An 18,748-nucleotide genomic window follows, 5' to 3' on the forward strand; every position below is an offset into this window, starting at 1 on the left:
AAAATATTGCTAAAGGAAAATGATTCTTTTGAATTATATTATAATCAAAGTGTTATTTATTCACCCTATTTGCTAATATTAAATATCATTATCTTAAATTTCATCTCAGTGAAAATGGGTAAATATAGAAAAAACACTGGTTGTATTCTCATAAACATTCAAAATGACTATTTTATCCAATTAATTGTTAAATTAATGGTCCAGAGATACTAAGGCAGGTAAACTTCACCCTGATTTGTCTTGTCAAGCAAGTCTGTTCTGCTACAGTGAGATTTTCTTAACACTACTGATCTCATATAGAAAAGAGAATGATGTCTGAATAGTATGAAAATTGTATGTAACTTTTCATATTTCTACATATGTGAAAGTTAGGTACCTTTCAAACAAGTCCCACTGGAATTGTAAAGAAAGCAGCATGTCCTCAGCCTAGCTGTTGCTGAGGCAGAAAGAACCTTCATGGGTGAATGTCAGATCTGCAGTCTTGCAGGGCCCTCCTGGACTGAACTTCCTCCAGAGTTCAGGACTCCCCTTCCATACACTTTCGCCTCTCTCCTGAGGCAACCTCAGGCTACTGCTGAGCTGTTCACTGAGTTGCCCAAACTCTCTCCCAAGGAACTAATTGATGTTGGTGCTTCAGTTACAACTTTGTACAGACCTTGATTTTTCCATAAAACCTTTTCATATGATCAAGTTGAGCTGCTACAACATAATACCTGGGTGGCTTAAACAGACATTGATTTCTCACAGTTCTGGAGGCTTAGAAATCCAAGATCAGGTGGAAAGCATGGTCAGATTCCTGAGAAGCTTCTCGTCCTAGTTTGCAGCAGCTACAACCTCACTGTATGCATACAATGGAGAAAGGGGATGAGAAATCTCTCTGGACTCCATCCTTGCAGTGTCATCTAAACCTGATTCCCTCCCCAAGGCCCCACTTCATATCACACTGGGCATTAGGTCCTTAACACACACACTCGGGAGGACACAAACACTTAGTCTAATGGCTACATTCTTTTTAGGATGCAATTTTGTGAAATGCAAAAGTTTTCAGTCACATGCACTTTGAATTAAAGTAGAAACATCGATAATTGTATACATTTGGAAATGTAATTATACTTGGTCATCTCCAGAAGTGTGGATATATTTCACAATACAACAACTAGCTAAGGCAATTTGATAAATTGGATTTTGTCTTTTAGTGTAAAGGCAAATTACATTGTCTTTTAGTTCCATTAATCATTCACTTAGGTTTTCCTTTTAAGTGATCTCATAACTTTTCATATCCTGATTTTCTCATGGAAATTAAGGCATTGAGTTAAATTGATAAAGTTAAATGTAAGAAATTCACATTACTTGTTAGATATTTGTGTATTGTGGTAATGGTGATTGGATAGTGAGATTAATAGGGTGTGAGGTATGGAAAAAGGGTGTGAGGTACAGAAAAATGGTGTGAGGTATGGGAAAACGTACCTTGCTACCTTTTTCTAAAGTAAGAGGGAAGAACACTGGGCTTTGAAAATATTCCAACACTTTCTGTAATGAGCTATGTGAATCCACTTCATCTCTCATACCTATCCTGATCTCTTAAATTTGAGAATAACAAAGCCAGATATCTATCATGGGGGTAAAAAGCAAACATAGAAGTGAATGAAAAATATAAGTGGCTTCATTATTTGCTTTTATGATGGCTGCATCTTTAACCAAGGAACAAAATTGAACAAGTAACTGTGAGATTTTTTTATCTTAGTATTAGGCAGCCAAACCTGTGTCTCCCTTCATGAAGTCACTATTGTCTTCTTTAGGTTTAGTGCCAGCTCAGTAGAGGGTACCCAGATGTTAAAGCTAGTTAACAGCTGTAGTAAGCCTACAAGGTAAGCAAGTGAATCTAATGAGGGAAGAGACTTAAACCTCAGAAAACCTTACAATGAAGACAACATTATATCAAGAGTGGTGGTGCACACCTGTAATCCCAGCACTCAAGAGGCTCGGGCAAGAGGATTGCTGTGAGGTAGAGGCTTGGGCCACATGGTGAGTTTAAAGTCTGTCTGAACAATGTAGTAAGATGCTGTCTCAAAAAAACAGAAATGGAAAAATAAACAAAAAGATGACATTATTAGTGAAGATAGCCAATGACCAAAGCTCAACCCCATTTATTTCAGCATGTTTTAGAACAGAGAAGTTTCTAGAAACTATCTAAAAACTAGAATTAGAATTTTAGAAATATACAATACAAATTTTAAAAATTAATGATACATAATGTAGATAAATTCAGTGACACTGAATTCTAAGCTTTCTTTCCTTTTATTCCAACTGCAAGGTTACTTGGACACATGAAAAAGATTTCTGTATCTTGCATATGATATAATGTCAAGGAAGACATTGAAGGATGAAATGCTTCATACATCATAAAGCATTTGATTTCTTGATATGCTTCAAACAGAAAAACACGGATAGGAAAAGTTAGTTGCTGTCTATGCTGCCATGAAGTCCCCATGAGATTGATATCACATGCTTACACAAGAATAGGTTCCATTTCTTCATGCTTTACCTTGAATATGATTATATTATGAATGTACAGGCTTCCTTGCAGCCCAAATGAATTAATATATCAGATTCAGTTTAAAAGTCCGCTACCCAGTGGCTGTGTGAAGTCAGAGAACATGCTGTAAAACTCTCACAATCTAGAATGTTATTCCTTCTTAAGACACTGATGTTGAATAGAAAAGTGTCAGAATGGCCAGGAAAACAGCGGCTCACTGAGCAGCCAGAGCAAAGGCAAATGTGGGGGGGTGGAGGAGATCCATTTGTGTGCTGACCGTGGAGCAAGGCACTGAAATGAGTACTTAAAAGATGGCACAAGTAGTATACCGATGTTTATTCCTCTGCCCAGAGCTATACAGATGGGAAACAGGAAAACACATCCCACCGTGAGAAATTTTCCGTTTCCTTTTTGATGTAAGAGAGCTGAGCATTGGCCTTAAAAGTATGAGTGGGTTAAGGGTGACCACTGTGTATCAAACCATTTACAGAATGAGGAAACTCATCAGATTTAGGACGTGCTGTGGCATTAAAAGACTGTCTCCTCCTCATGCAGAGGAGCGGCTCCATCCAGTTGTAAGATTCCACCACATCCTCTACTTGGAAACTCCAGAACCCACTAATTAATGGCTATATCAATTGTATTAACTGATTGGAAAATGGCTCTAACTTGAAATAGTGTTTCCCAAACTGGAAAATACATGCCAAGCATCTGACAAACTGGGGCCTGAGAGTCTGCATTTTTAAGAAAATCCCAGAGCATGCTAGTAGGACGCCATGAGTAATGAGGATTTCGATTTAACTGGTTTTCCCTCTTTCGTAAGAGTGGGAAGAAGTCATGGAGGAAAAATTTGCTTCATGCATGTTACCATTACAGGAAACCCTTTCTCATGTGTTCCCGTATGGCTACGGAGAAAGAAGTAAGGCAGTTCTTACAGCACCTTCCCCCTTACGGAGATTGCTAAGAAAGGCTGTAGCATTATTGCAGTTGCTAAAACCTCCAGTGAGACGCATTTGCAGATTATTGATGACCGACCTATATGTCTGATGTTTACAATAAATGAATTTAAAGTCTGGATGCTTAATAATTTCACAATGAGCCCTTTATTTTTTGTGAAAGACAAAACAGATAAGTTTCTGCATTCCTCACTCTGAAGGGCCAGGCAGCTGAGATGGGATTTATCCCAGTACTTCCACACAAATTCACGGAAGACTTCTCACCTGTTAATTTGTTTGTTCATTTTTAAATTAAATGTCATTAAATTAAAGCCACCCACAGTTCCGCTACCCAGAGACGTTCACTGTTGGCCATTCTTGTGATGTAATTACTCATTCTTCCCAGCTTTGCTCTATCTCAAGAAAGTATCCAAACCTCTGAGCCACTACCCAAAGCCAGCCAAAGGTGGTTTCTGAGAAAATGTCTTAAGTTTCTGAGAACAACACCTTATTATATTAAGGAATATTAGGCAATTTTCTACATTAGCCCCTCAGTGCTTCATTATTTGGCATCTGAACAGATTAGGAAATGTGTTTGTTTCTGATTAAATTGGAGGGCTGAGAGGACAGTCGTCAACAAGGAAGCTCTTTTTTGTCAATACTGGGATTGAACGGAGGGCCTTTGTACTGAGCTACATCCCCACACCCTTTTAGTTTTTATTTTGAGACAAGGTCTCACTATAGTCACTATCCTGCCCAGGTGCACTGCTCCTGCCTCAGCCTTCCAGAGTGCTGAGATTATAGATGTGTACTATAAGACCTGGCTTGATACATTCTTTATTCAGTTCTCCATTTTGAAAGGTACTTCTGACTTCATTCAGTAGAGGTAATGTTCTAATAGCTTTAAAAGTATTTGTTTAAAAGAAAAGACAACTGAAATGAGTTGTTTAGACCATACACCCAATTTTACGCACAGTTATCCAGCTAATAAAAGTACGTATGAAAATAAATTAATTTGTCCAAACTACATAGTCTAGATTTTTGTTTAGATCTCACCCAGATATATTATTGATAGATAGCCAGATAGATAGATAGATAGATGATAGCTAGCTAGATAGATGGTATTTATGTATATTAACAAGGGCTATTTAACATGGCATTAATAATGAAGTTGAAGGGATTCTGTTTTATTCCCTTTTCTTCTCACTCCATGTGAAGGGTCTTATTCACTTTTTAAAGGAAGGGCAAAAGTCACCACAACAAACATCTTGTGGAAAGGAATCAACGGTTGGGGTCACGAAAAGCCTTTATCAGACTTTACCAAATATTTGACTAGAGAAATGATTTTAAATGTGTTGACTTTAATTCTCATTTGGAGAAAAAACAGACAGATCTTTAGGACATGCTCGCTGACTTTTTTAGTCTTTTTTATGTACTACAATTACGGTTAGTATAAAAATACATCATTTAAAAATACATCATTTATAGGGCTGGGGATTTAGCTCAGTGGCACAATGCCTCCCTGGCAAGTGCAAGGTCATGAGTTCAATTCCCGGTACTGAAAAAAAAACCAAAAACCCAAAAACAAAAAACAAAAAAAATACATCATTTATAATGAACTTAGGCTTTAGAAAAAAATTTGGAATAACTTAGTCAACATAGACATGGAAATATAGCAAGTGCTTTTAGTTTTATGTTTATTACATAGAAGTATAGCAATTATATTTTAATGATATTCTTCCACTAATAGACCATATATTATTCCCAATATTTTTACCCAGTAGCATAGAAAAGAAACAAACACTTAAAAATTCCATAGTCTTATTATTTTCATTCATCCAACAGACATCTTACATGGGCTACATGTTTTCTAGGTCCTAGGGAGATACAGAGAAGAGGAAATAATTATCTTCATGGAATTTATTTAAGAAAGTTACTATTCCATACATTCAGTTTCACTGAGGAGCATTTACTGACAGCCTGTAGAGCTTTTTCCTAGCTCCTGTTGTCATTTCTCATTATATCGGAGAGAAGTCACGAGAGTATTGTATCTTCAACTACTCATAGTTCCAGACTATGAGCAGAGAGACAGAAAGAGTTCTCTCTCAGTCCTAAATGAATTGCCCCCACTCTGTATTCCTATGATACTCTGTGTGCACCAGTATCCTAACAACCACCACACTATGTGATGCCCTTGTGTTTCCATGTCTGTCCCTACCTGTGGGCTCCGTGAGAATCAGGGCCCTGTTTGAATCATGTCTCACCCACAAAGAGCATGGAACTTGCTTGAGAAAATGACTGACTTGAAGAGTTGTAGCTGCTGTCCTCAGAAAACTTTTACTTCAGTAGAGAATGGAAGAAGATAGAATAACACATTCTATAGAAGTGAAGTCCTTCAAGAGACAGGCAACTTTTATATAAATTTTCATGTGAAGGGAGCCCCAGTAGAATACAGCTTAAAAGAGGGGGAGAGGGGCTGGGGCTTTAGCTCAGCGGCGTAGCGCCTGCCTGGCAAACACAACTTCATGAGTTCGATTCCTGGCACCGGAAAAAAAACAAAAGAGGGGGAGAAGGTTTATTTAACTCACTAAGTGAGGTATGTTAATTACTAAATTTATAGTAGAAAAAAATCATTTCTCCAGATCTTTATATTAAACTTTGAAAGGATCATGTCTATATGTAAAATAATTACTTCCCCAAATAGGCATTTACTAAATTTATTTAGTTTAAAAATAAACTTAGAATTCTCTTCATAATCTTGATTTCTGTATATTTGAATGTGGTATGCAAAAATAGTAAAAGCGTCTAATGGGAGGGTCAGGAGCGAAACAATAGTCAGATGCTCTCACCTAAAGAACTGTCTTTTACTACTGGGTCCCTATCTGTCACATTCTCATTTCAGCGTCCCTATACATTGTGTTCCTGTACATTGCCCCAAACAGGCAGTACATTTTAGCTGCTGTGTAACTGAACTCACCCGCATTCTGTGTGTGTGTGTGTGTGTGTGTGTGTGTGTGTGGCAATGGGGACTGAACCTGGGTCCTTCACATGGAGCTATATCCCCAGCTCCCCAACTTTTTTTCAGACCGAGTCTTGCTCAGTTGCCCAGGCTGTGCTCAGCCTTTTGAGGTTCCTGCCTCACCCTCCCTGAGTGCTGGGATTACTGGCATGTGCCACCAGGTGTGGCTACATTCTTGATCTACAGGACATCCTCTCTTTAGATTTACCTGCTTAGGCATAAACCGTCTTGTGGAGTAGTATGTGACGTGTACCTACATTTTGTAATATATTTTGGATATACTGTATTTTTGGATATTTTTTTTTCTTAGTGAGCCACAAAGTAAAAAAATGATAACACATAGATACAAAAAATTCTACAATTTTGGCCTCCAGTCAGATTAGAATAATACCCATTTACTGACTGCCATATAGTAAATGATCATAACTTGTGATCCACAAAACTTTCTGGCTGATGAAAAACTGCTTGTCTGGTAGCCAGAAATATCATGAGCCGGGCATGGTAGTTACACCCGTAATCCCAGCACTCAGGAGGCTGCGACAGGAAGACTGCCTTGAGTTCAAAGCCAACTTGGGCTACACAGTGAGTTCAAGGCCAGCTTGAACCACATAGCAAGATCCTGTATCAGGGGCAAAAAAATAGCCTTACTGTCTCATAATCAAACAAGAATGTTAAATGAGGAAGAGAGAGAGTATTCAACAATAGCAAGAAGACACTGAAGAGGATGTCCTTTTTCTTGGTAAAACCATTCAGTATTTTCTCTACTTTATTCCACCCCATCCTTATTCTCAGAAAGACTCCCTTGGGAAACACATGGAAAATATTTGTTAGTATTTTCTGAATCAGAATACATTCAGTCCATGGAATCCCTTAAGGATGTTTCACATAAATTGACCATTCTCAGATTTAAACAAGAGGCTGAACAAATTGAAGGGAGTTCTGTGAGCTGCTGCATGAGTTGCAAAAACGGTGTTTTCAATGCAAAGTGGGACTTTTATTAGGGAGAGGAGCTGAAGAAGTTGCTATACATTTTAATATTTTGGTTTATAATATACACAGGTGTAAGTCACTGTAGAAACAGCCTGAAGGCAGGCTTTAAATTATTACCACTGTTCATGTTGCCATAAGGATATAATGCTGTCACCAATCTCAAGAAAAGTGAGCCTGCAGGCTTATTTGCTTATCTCAGAAAGCTCTATCGTTTACTTTTTATGGTGGTTTGACCTGTAATGATCACTTTCTTTGTTGTGATTCTTAAGGACCCCAACTGTTTGGGTCGTCCTATTGCAGGTGACCTGACTGATGGTGACATATGTTTACATTCCTGAAATGGAAGAGCTTTCTCACCACGCTCTGGCCCAGGTACCATACTAATAGGAAAGCACTACACACATTTTCCTCCCGAAAGATTAGCTAATGAGCAGTTGGGGCCCTGAGGCCAGCCTGATCCGCCCAGCTTCAGTGACATTACAAAACAGAACAACCATAAGAATCTCAAGGCTTGTTGGTTTCTTCTATAAATAATGGCAGTGGTAGAAAAATAAAAAAACCTATGAATTTTTACACTGCACATAAGATTTTTCAATTTGCTCCTATTAGCATTCTTTTCTTTCCTAACAAAATCAGGTTTTATACGTCATAATTTGGTTTTGATATACAGATACATAAAATTTCCATTATATATATTTCTTTGCATGAAGAATTTAAGCTTTGACTCGATATTAAAATACACACAAACATACACACATGTAACCTTTCAAGAAAAAACCCTGAAAGACTTATCTCAAAAGAAATGTAAAATGAAAGCAAAAAAAATTGATTTCCAAGCTTTTTAGGAGGCAAGTGATCATTTTGAGGAAGGCTGTAGGCCCAGGGATATTACCAAACAGACTTTGGTTCAAAACTGATTAGTTTATTTCCTTCCCGGTAGGTATGTTTTTTCTGTTTTTCTTAAGGTGTGAATTGGCCGAGTCCTGTAAAAGAAGGGTGTCTCTGGAGAGAGACATAATTTGTAAGCTGCAGACTCACTAGATTTCATTCTGCTACTGATTTCCAACCAGTGTACAGTTTCAACTCTTGTCTTCTGGTGCAGACCTTTACTGCCTGAGGAATGCAGAGCCACGGTACAACCTGCACAGACCCTGAGCTCAGAGTGTGCCCGGCTCTGTCGGAACGGCTACTGCACCCCAACGGGCACCTGCTGCTGCAGTCCAGGCTGGGAGGGTGACTTCTGCAGAATCGGTTAGTATCTCTGTGGTCACAGAAAGACTGGGTGTGGAACAGTTCTTAGGTACGTAGGCACATAGCGTCCCTGTTCTAGCATCATCTCGTGTTCAAAATATTTAGCCCTTTACAATAATCTTGGTGCCCATCTGTTTCTGAACTTCTAAATTAAGTCTTTTGCATTTCCTTTATGCCAACTATTCACATATATTAGTTAACTATGAACATAAAAGAACTTCAAATGACTGAGTCCTTTCAAAAAGAAAAAAAAAAATGAGACCAGCCCAACCAGGGCCTCTCTATGGGGTTCCCACCCCGCCCACACCAACACACCAGGCAGTGACTTGGTGCCTGCCAACCCCCTTCCCCATCCAGGCATTTACCAAACACCCCATAAATGCCCTCCCGGCTCTACTCCTTGCTTTCTTGCTACAGCACACTAAAAACAGGGTTTTCCAGTGAGTGTTTCTAAATAAAAGGGAAAACGCAATTATCTAGAGTCATATTACGAGACCTTTTAATTCTGTTTGCTACTCCCCTGTGACCCGTCAGCTCTGTGTGCAGCTGTTCAGAAAGCAAAGGAGATTTTTATTCAGGGTTATTCTATCCTTGAACGTGAGATTTCCTCAATTTTGCTCAATGATGTTTAAGTTCTATTTGATGTGAAGTGAGAAAACTGGATAAATTTAGAAAGCTAGAGTGTAAGGTATTATGTGTTAAAGATGCAGATTCAACAATCAGCCTAGATAGCTCTTTCTCAGAAACTGTTGACCTCTGCTATTTTATATATTAAGGTGCCTCTTGCCAAGGAAAAGTAAAGCCACAAGTTAATTTTAATAATGTTCTGAATTCATAAACACTGTTTTTTATTCTAGATATGTTTGTTTCAAAAATCAGAATCATAACTTGCCTACTTTATATATTGTCTAACAAAAATAACTGATATATAAAGTCACTTTTATAGTATACATTTTATCTTTAAATTATTTCAGCAATTTAATGATATTAATAACATTATGTGATTGATTAATACCATGACTGCATATCCAGTACCATGACTGCATGTCCAGGAAAGAGGGATCAATTCAAACTCAACAGAAATTAAGTAATTACATTATTTACAACAATTGCTTACATTGCAGTGATTCAATCTGCCTTCCTTTTTGTTAGCTGATCAAAAAGTAATAATCAGTGTTCAAATGTAATAATATTCAAATTCCTGATAATATATTTTCTTCTGTTTCCCTTGATGCCTGAAAATATCTATCTCTTTCTTTTATATAGTGTCTACTTTGTTAGATTCTTTATATTTTGTCTTACCTCTTTTGTTATTCAGGTAATTAATTAACAAGTATCTATAGAGTACCTTCTAGTTAGCACATATTTAAACTGAGGGCAAACAAATTATTTTGCATATTGGTGGCTTTATACATACCTTAATAGATAATAATAATATGTGATGTAAGTGGGAATATGCTTTCTTTTTTTTGTTGTTGGTTTTTTTTCTTTTCTTTTCCTTTTTTTTTTTTTTTTTTTTAATCTTTTTGAGACAGGGTCTCACTGTGCAGTTCAGGCTGGCCTTGAACTCACAGTAATCCTCCTCCCTCAGCCTCCCGAGCCCTGGGATTACAGGTGTGCGCCACCACGCCCGGCTTCAGAATGTACTTTCTTTGGATTAACATGAAGTTTTATTTCAGTAAATCTCCTTCCATCTTTCTACTACATTTAAATAGTTGTAATATATAAGAGAAGCCAGAGCTACTTGACGGGAGTAATCTATCTGGGATATTTTGACCCAATCAAGAATTTTATTCTTATCTTTACATGATTTACTCATCTCCCATGAATTTAAATGAGAAAATTCTTATTCTTTTCCATGTGTCAGCCACAGACCCCTGGACAAATGCATTTGAAAATGTGAAAGTGACCCTGACCCCTCAAAGTATAAGGCAAAGTATTCAAGGTATTCAGTTCTGTCTGCAGTGGCTGCACTCTCCAAATTTATCTAATCAGCAAATTGCAATCAATTTACATACCAAATTCTATGCCTCTGTCTCATTGTAGAGTAAATCTTTACATTCTCCACCTATACTATCAGGGTAAAAATTCTGTAATAAAGAAATTCAGTGCTGTGGACTAACCCAGGAAGGATTGTTCAGAATGTTCTTCGCTGGCCAACTGCACTGATCCCAGGATTGGAGTATGAAATGTCTTGTAATTAAAGTGAAGAATGTGCTATGCTCCCCCCGGAAGCATGAGGAGGCGCATATGGTGGATAGTCCATCCCACCCAAACTCCACGATGTTCTTACCTGGCCTCCTTCTCTAGGCAGGACGCTCCCCCGTTGAGATCCTACCCTGCGGGAAGGGGGTTCGAGTACCTGGAAGGGCTTCTGTTGAAATGCCTCTGTGGAGCACAGATTTGGCTGAAATGAAATCTTTGTGTTAAACAGTGTCAATCCTGAAAATCACTGAAATCATCTCATGATCATGAAATGATCTCATGATTTCTGCTTCTTCAAATTCTCGTGATTTCTTCTCTAGAAATGTCTCCCACTGCCTGCTGAGTTCTGGCCTCAGAGTAACTATGGGTCTGAAAACCTTTCCTACTGATCCTTTAGATCATTCTGTTATTATCTTCCTTCTTCTTTCCCTACCTTCCCTTATTCATCAAATATATGAGGGTCTCATACTCAACCCTTTCTGATATACAGAATGAGAGTGTGATATTGTTGCTTTTTCTTCTCCCAGCAAAATGTGAGCCAGCATGTCATCACGGCGGTGTCTGTGTTAGACCAAACAAGTGTCTCTGTAAAAAAGGATATCTTGGTCTTCAGTGTGAACAAGTGGACAGAAACATCCGCAGAGTGACCAGGGCAGGTATTCTTGATCAGATCATTGACATGACATCTTATTTGCTGGATCTAACAAGTTACATTGTATAGTTTCCGGGACTGTTTAAATATTCCTACCAATGGGCATTTATTTTTTATCCTGTCATTAAAAAAAAAAAAAAAAGACTGCTCTCCTGTTACACACTCCTGTGATTTCATTTTACTTTATTAACTTAAAAATAATTTTCGGAAATGTACAGATCCTCCATGTGTATGTTGGTATGTCTGTTCACACATGCACATACACACCCCACTCACAACCCCTATAGGTGTGGTTGCAAAGCAGATGGGTTTTTAAAATATATGTACTTCATTGTACAGAGCCATTTACACAGAAATTCCACTGTACATTGATAACGAATTTTTATGTTTCCAGAAGAGATTATTTGACTTCCCAAGAATTTTCTGTCTGTAACTACTAAAGGCACCATTAATGGAGTTTTGAAACACTACTGTGCAATGTGATGGATCTAATAAAAAAGCAATATTTTTATATGAAAGGACTATATGAGAGAATGTTTCGGAACTCCCTGATGAATTTCTAACTGAGCAACTTGATAGAAAATTGTAATCTTCATTTTTACCAAGGTATCCAGTCACAGAACGTTACGCACTTACCTTTTGATTTGGCAGGGCAATCTGGTGACTTCAGCCTAGTCGCAAGATTGTTTTTAAATGTTTTATAATTAAATCATAACAGCATATGTTCAAATCAATCCTCCTGAAAGGTCTGCTTTTATTATGTATTTTATTTAACAGTAGGCACTGGGTTTGTGTTACGTATTTATATTTTTTATTTTATTTTTATAATATAGACATCACCTAGATGAAACACCTTTAACCTGTCCTGTAAAATGCTAAAGTTACACTTTGCACCAACTTAATTGGAAAGAAGGGGAGTGAGAAAGCAAAGAGTCTTTAATGTGCTGCGGATCTAATCTAGCAGTGTTTCCTTTTGCCAACATGTAATCATTAACGACGGATGAGAAAGCAAGAAAACAGCCAATTCCCATAAAATTCCAGCATTAAACATTTGTAAAATGCCTCTCACCATAGCAAGACTGTCAGAGTGTATGCAATTAGAATGTTGCAGATTTCACACTGAATCAAAACCTCACAGGAGAAGAGCTCACTCGTTTTTATCCAAGCATGGTTGTATAAGTGTCACTTGTACAAATTTTTAATAGAATAATTCTTGCTGGATATGACTTTTAATGTATATGCTGCTCTTTCAGAACACAGTAAAAATACTATCGGGTTAATGTATCAATAAATTTTCTGTAAAAATTCGTTCAGGTTTTTCAAGAGATGACATTGTTCTAACTTAAAACTGCAAAGAGTCTGGTAGACATTTTCTTAATGATTTTGGCCACTTCTCACATTTTTGGATGTTAATAAAATTATAAGCCCTTTTTGCACTGCTGAAAAGACACCTCTGCTCATGACAAGGTCACACCCACTCTAGCTGTCCTTCAGTAAACCTCCATTCCTCTGGACTCTAAATTGTAGAATTATCCAGCTTACGCAGTGCTGTCTGACTTTGTAAACCTGCTCCTTACCCTTAAGAATACGGGCCTCAAATAATTTTGAAAACCCGGTAGCTACTATTTCTCAGTTGTTTAAAAGAGAGCTTTGGAATGAAAGCAGAGTGAGTGTTTATATAGAAACCATAATGTAGAAAGAAAGATTGGTTAAGTACACCGCTCTTGTCTTCCATATTTGATTACCTAAGTTTCAAGTGACCTCATGCCAAATGGAAGTGGTTGAGAAATCTTGGTTCAGTGCTTAGTGAACAATAGCCTGCATTAAAAAGTGCATGCATAATTTTGCACAATTTAGATTCCATTGACAGTCTATTCAAAGACGTCTCAGGATTAAATGAGCATGGAGACCAAATTGCCCTCTTACCCCAGAAAAGGGGTGGTCCCTTCGAGTCTCACTAACACTTCATTGGCCCAACAGTGTGACAAATCTTGCAATGAACCATGCAGTAGCCTGCATCTGTAGGTTAATAGCAATCTTTTGTCTCCAGTGTTTTCTCTGCATAGCCCTTTTACTGAATTCCATCACAGAAAGTTTTACAATTAAAAAAAAATGTCCTGACAACCATTTTTGTAAATGGACCCTACCATCTAATCATCTCTTATTCAATGTGGGTGACACTAACAAAATGTGAACTTCTTGTGAGGGAGCCAGTTGTCTAAATCTGTTAAATTGTGCAGTTTTATTACACATTCTCCCATTTCTACTTTGACCGAAAACAACAAGGGTTCTGCTGTATATTCAGTAAAATCTTAAAAGGCAAGTGTTTCTTCTTACATCTTTAATCTGTCTATCTCCTTCCCCAAATAAAAGATGTTCTATTGCCAGTGGTTCTGCTATTTAAATTAATCTATATTAAATTGACCAGACCCCACTTTTTTTATACAGCCCCTGCCCAAGTGAATGAGTTTCAAGTGACTAAGAAAGCATGTGTACCCCAGGTGTCACTGCCTTTCCTATTGTGAGTTGTTAGAATAAAAGACCACACTGTTCTAAAAGGAAGATAGCAAGGTCCACGGATATTAAACCCAAGCAAAGAAGGTGAAGTCACTGGAGTCATTTTATTTTTCTGTTCTCAGGAAAAAAGTAGAGGGCAATGGTAATTGATGGCTACATATTTTAAACTAAGTGGCCAATTAAAATATCTCTTTGACCTTTTCTTTCAAGTAGATTTTTTTAAATGCCCGACTGGGAAATTATCTTCAGTGATTCATGGTGAGAGGTAGGTAGGAACTGGCTAAAAAGCAAGAGCTAAGGAACAATTATTGTTTCATCAAATAAAAGGCAAATTCTGCTTAGTTCATAAAGCACACAGTCCAAAGTGGAAGAAAAATGTCCTTGATATGAGTGCACATGTGAAAAATAAAGATGAAATGAAGAATAGGCGAATGTATATTATTATCCCTTTATCCATTCCAGAGTTTAAGAATTGGGAGTCAGTTGAATGTGAAATGTTGCTATGTTGTTTTAGTTAACAAATAACCTTTCTACCACTGTGTCTGCCAAACTTTTGTCCTGGCTCATAGAACCTTGATTTCTGGGGAGTTATTTAAGATAATAAAATGAAAATTGAACTGGCAGGTATTGAATATAAAGGGAAGAAAGACCTAAGAAACGTATGTAATGGCAAAAGTGTTTCTATCCATATCTTTTCTCCTTAGGATTTTATTTCAACGTAGCCATTGTAAAATATATCTTTTATTTTACCACAAAGAGTACTCAGATATTTTCTCATATTCATAGATCTATCCCATAATAAAATAGTGAAGAAATTCATGCAACACACACACACACACATACAACTAGCCAGAGAACTGTCCTTCACATGCCTCAGAGTACTCACTTCTTTCCTACCTTCTCATTTGAAAATAATTACAGAACCGGGGCTGGGGATTTAGCTCAGCGGCACAAGCACCTGCCTGGCAAGCGCGAGGTCATGAGTTCGATTCCTGGTGCCAGAAAAAAAAAAAAATTACAGAACCATGTACACATACTTTTATTTTTTATTTTAAAGAGAATAGTACAAAAAACAGTACAAATGATACAGAATTCCAAATCAAGATGATAGGAAGTTAACAATGGTTATTATAGTGCATATTGTTATCTTCAAAGTAGGTGCTCAGATTATGAGATAGAGGCACGCAAAATTGATTAAACAATATAAGCGCTAATGGTTCCTTTCAATGAACTAACAGAAATGAATACAGCTATCTTAGCTGTCTTGTCAGATAACTTTAATCCATGATTTTGATGCTGTTTTTAATCACTGAAACATAAATTATATACTAACCTTACTAAGTGTAATGGAGTTAATTGCTGCATCTAGGTTCTTTCAAAATACACATTACTTTAAATCTTTATTAGTCCAACTTCCTGTTAAGTCTATTAGCTTTAACGATAAAAGAGAAACCAAGTCTGCATTTTTAAAAGAAAAGATAAAAGTGTGTCACAGAAGTTGTAGTTGCTGATTAACAAATTAATTTTGGAGGATCTGTATAAAATGTTACCTGCAGAATTTGTGTCCTCTCTCCCTTCTACCCCTCACCTAGCTCTTTCTCTTTCCCTCTGTTTTAATCTCTTTCCTCTTCCTTCTCCTCTGTTCATTTATTTTCTGTTGGTTTTGAGTGAATAGACATGTCCTCCCTCAGTCCATCTATAATGAAGATGTCCAAGGGCAAGCAGCTGTGGATTTTGCTGTTACGATATTTTCTTTTCTTGAAAAATACCCTCTTCTGGTGTCACATTTGCTCAAAATATCATGAAAGGTAGTAGAAAAATAACATACTCAATCAATCTATTAAAGCCGTTGAAGGAAATAATGAAAAGCATATATGACTGTCAATCCAGGCGTTCCCATACCATTATTCTGTCCTAGCTAAAGTAGCTATTTCCTATCCATGTGAATGTAGTAGCTAATAGTAGCTATTTCCTATCCATGTGAAAACCATTTTGATGGACTCTACTCTGAAGAATTTTGTTTTCCTGAACCTATGAGGAGAAAAATAAGAAGTAGCTCCTCAGTGAACACTTCAGAATCTTCTTTCCTACCCCAGGATGAGATCCGAACTTGAAGAGAACTCAGACCAAAATCCCCGGCCCAGCAAATGTATATATTTCTTCATACTCCAGGAAAGCCGGTGGGGCTGTTAGTGGGAATGCTAAGAGAATGCCATCAGCAAGCTCCTTTTTAGAATATGGGAAATAGATGCTTGCTGGTTTACCTTCTTTCTCTTTGTCACACCAACACAAATTGGTAATACTTCCAAAAATTAATACGATTTCTAGGAAGGTGGGAGACTATACATAGAAGTATTTACAACCATGGCCAGGGAACTTCCAAACCCAGTCTGTTAGTTTCAACCCTCTTTCTCCTATTTTGACTGGGTACATTCTAGAAATCATCCTCAAATAATGTTAGGAGAGTAAGACATATTCATGGGACTATGGTAGAGTTGTTTTCTTAAGAGTGATGATTTCCCTAGATGCTATGAAGAGGTTTGTTCATGTATAAGAGTAGCATTTTTCTTAAATTTCTTCTTAATTAAGATACATCCATCATCTCCTTTCCTTTCCCATACACTTATACAGGTCCAATATCAATCAGTTTAAAAAATTAAAAATAAATAATAGATTCTGTGCATTAACATAAAATCTTATGCCTAAATCCTGTTTTTTTGCTTTTTTTTGGCCACACAACAGTGACATTAAAAAAAATAGTACCAACATTGCCATTAATTCTAACATTAATTCAAGACTAATTCTATAATGTACTTCATAAAGTCAAACATCATTCTTCATAGAAGGTTTCTTGAATATGTAGAATATTGATACTTAAGTGCAAAGTATACGTACATATATACACATGCAGGTTAACATACATATACAGTGAGTTACCTCAATTGATTATACTCTTGTATGTAAAAAATATCATATTTTAACAGTACATTTAGTATAGAAAAACTGATCATTAATGAGAAATTCATAGTGGCTAAATATAGCATGGGCTTTTCCTTCACAGAAACTACTTCTTGTGTGTTTCTTTCTGCAATAAAATAACTAGACAGTAGTTTTCATTCACATGAACAAGGTACAATCAGCTTTGGTACAGTCTATGCCAAAATGTATGTTGTATGGTTCTTCATATTAAAATCAGAGACATGTCTTTCCAAGAATAAATGAAGAGTTCAGCCAGGATCAGTGGTAACACTTAGCTACTTCGGAGGCTGAATGAGCCAGGAGGATTACAAGTTCAAAGCTAGTTCTGGGCAATCCAATAAGACCTGCTATTAAAGCGAAATTTTGAAAAGCACAGAGGATGTACCTTGGTAGCAGAGCACTTGCCTAACATGTGCAAGCCCCTGGGTTTAATCCTGAGCACCACAGAAAAAAAGAAAAAAAAAAAGAGTTCATGTATAATAGGAACCCTTTCCTAAGCTATTACTGAGGAACCAAACTGAGGACCTTAAGAGATATAAGGTATTTCCCATATCTTATTACACTCACAGGATATGTTTGGACACATATTTCACCAAGAACTATGAAATCACCAGATAAATGATACTCAATTTATGGAATTTTTTTGAACTTGATTCCCTAGGATATGCCATATTAGTTTATTTTTAAAAGACACCTATCTAATTAACATAAAAAATTTTGAATTGTTATAATTAATAAGCATGAAAGAATACTAAAAGGAAAACCCTATGTGTTTGAAACAGGCTTTATTTGTGGCTAATTTTGGCTTTATTTGTGATTAATTTTGCTCAACTTTAAAGAATAGATATCTGTTTCATTCTTCTAACACATGCTGGTTTTCTTAATTGTTCCTTTTCCTTTAGCTTGTTGAAAATTAAAGCAGTTTGTCCATAACCTTACTCACAGGCGATTTCAGAATCAACCCATGCTTGGATTTCTGTTAATAAGTGGCAAGAGAGTATAGGAACAATTAGTAAAATCAGGTACAAGCTTAAAGGAGCAGGGTTATTGTATGAACTGATTAGGATTTCTGTAAATACTCTCCTGCAAAGTAACAGGCAAACTTATTGGCTCCCATAATCCCGCTGAGTTCAGACGAATCTGACTTGTTTTATCAGGTTATGAAACACGCAGTTCTGTTTGATTGATCTTCTGCTATTCAACCTTCCATCCACTTATTATCAAAAATATTTATTGAAGTGCCTCCTATGATTATGTGCTGTAGGAAAAGCAAGGACATTTATAAGGACAGGCTTGTAAGCCCAATGGTTATGATGAACATGTTTGAAGCAAAAGACAATTTCATTTCCAACCAGCTCCAATTCAGCTCATTAGAACCCAGAAGTAATAGTACAGATGACTTAAAGTACATCTGTGTGCATCTGTATGTGTGCACACAACCATGTATATATATTTATCTCTCTGTACAAACACTACAAATGTATACACACTATCTATGTAATATATAATATATGTATAATGCATATAAATTCTAACAAGTGTATTTGTGTTATCTTAAAATAGAACAATTGTATCTTGAAGTGGTAAATGCAGAGAATCGGTTTTATTGTTGATCTGTGGATTTAATGATTTTTAGGAAAAAAGGATGTTTAAGTGTATAATTT

The 18,748-nt window shown here is 36.8% G+C and overlaps 1 protein-coding gene across 3 annotated transcripts in view; it reads left to right on the forward strand.

Annotated features, from left to right (window-relative positions):
- The window catches only part of Hhip (hedgehog interacting protein), an 87,338-nt gene extending 74,445 nt beyond the window's left edge, over positions 1-12,893 (forward strand). Inside the window, exons 12-15 of one of the 3 annotated variants that reach the window (XM_013515324.1) lie at positions 8,583-8,731; positions 10,599-10,676; positions 11,464-11,592; positions 12,422-12,893. In XM_013515324.1, the coding sequence (XP_013370778.1) occupies positions 8,583-8,731; positions 10,599-10,676; positions 11,464-11,592; positions 12,422-12,432 (367 nt within the window). In that variant the 3' untranslated portion in view covers positions 12,433-12,893. Of the gene's footprint in view, positions 1-8,582; positions 8,732-10,598; positions 10,677-11,463 lie in introns of all 3 variants that reach the window. The other 2 variants (XM_005386630.2, XM_005386632.2) reach the window with 2 other exon arrangements.
- The last annotated feature ends 5,855 nt before the right edge of the window (positions 12,894-18,748 follow it).

This window comes from Chinchilla lanigera, unplaced genomic scaffold (assembly GCF_000276665.1).
Source record: "Chinchilla lanigera isolate Chin_1 unplaced genomic scaffold, ChiLan1.0 scaffold00027, whole genome shotgun sequence".
NCBI classification, from domain to species: Eukaryota; Metazoa; Chordata; class Mammalia; order Rodentia; family Chinchillidae; genus Chinchilla; species Chinchilla lanigera.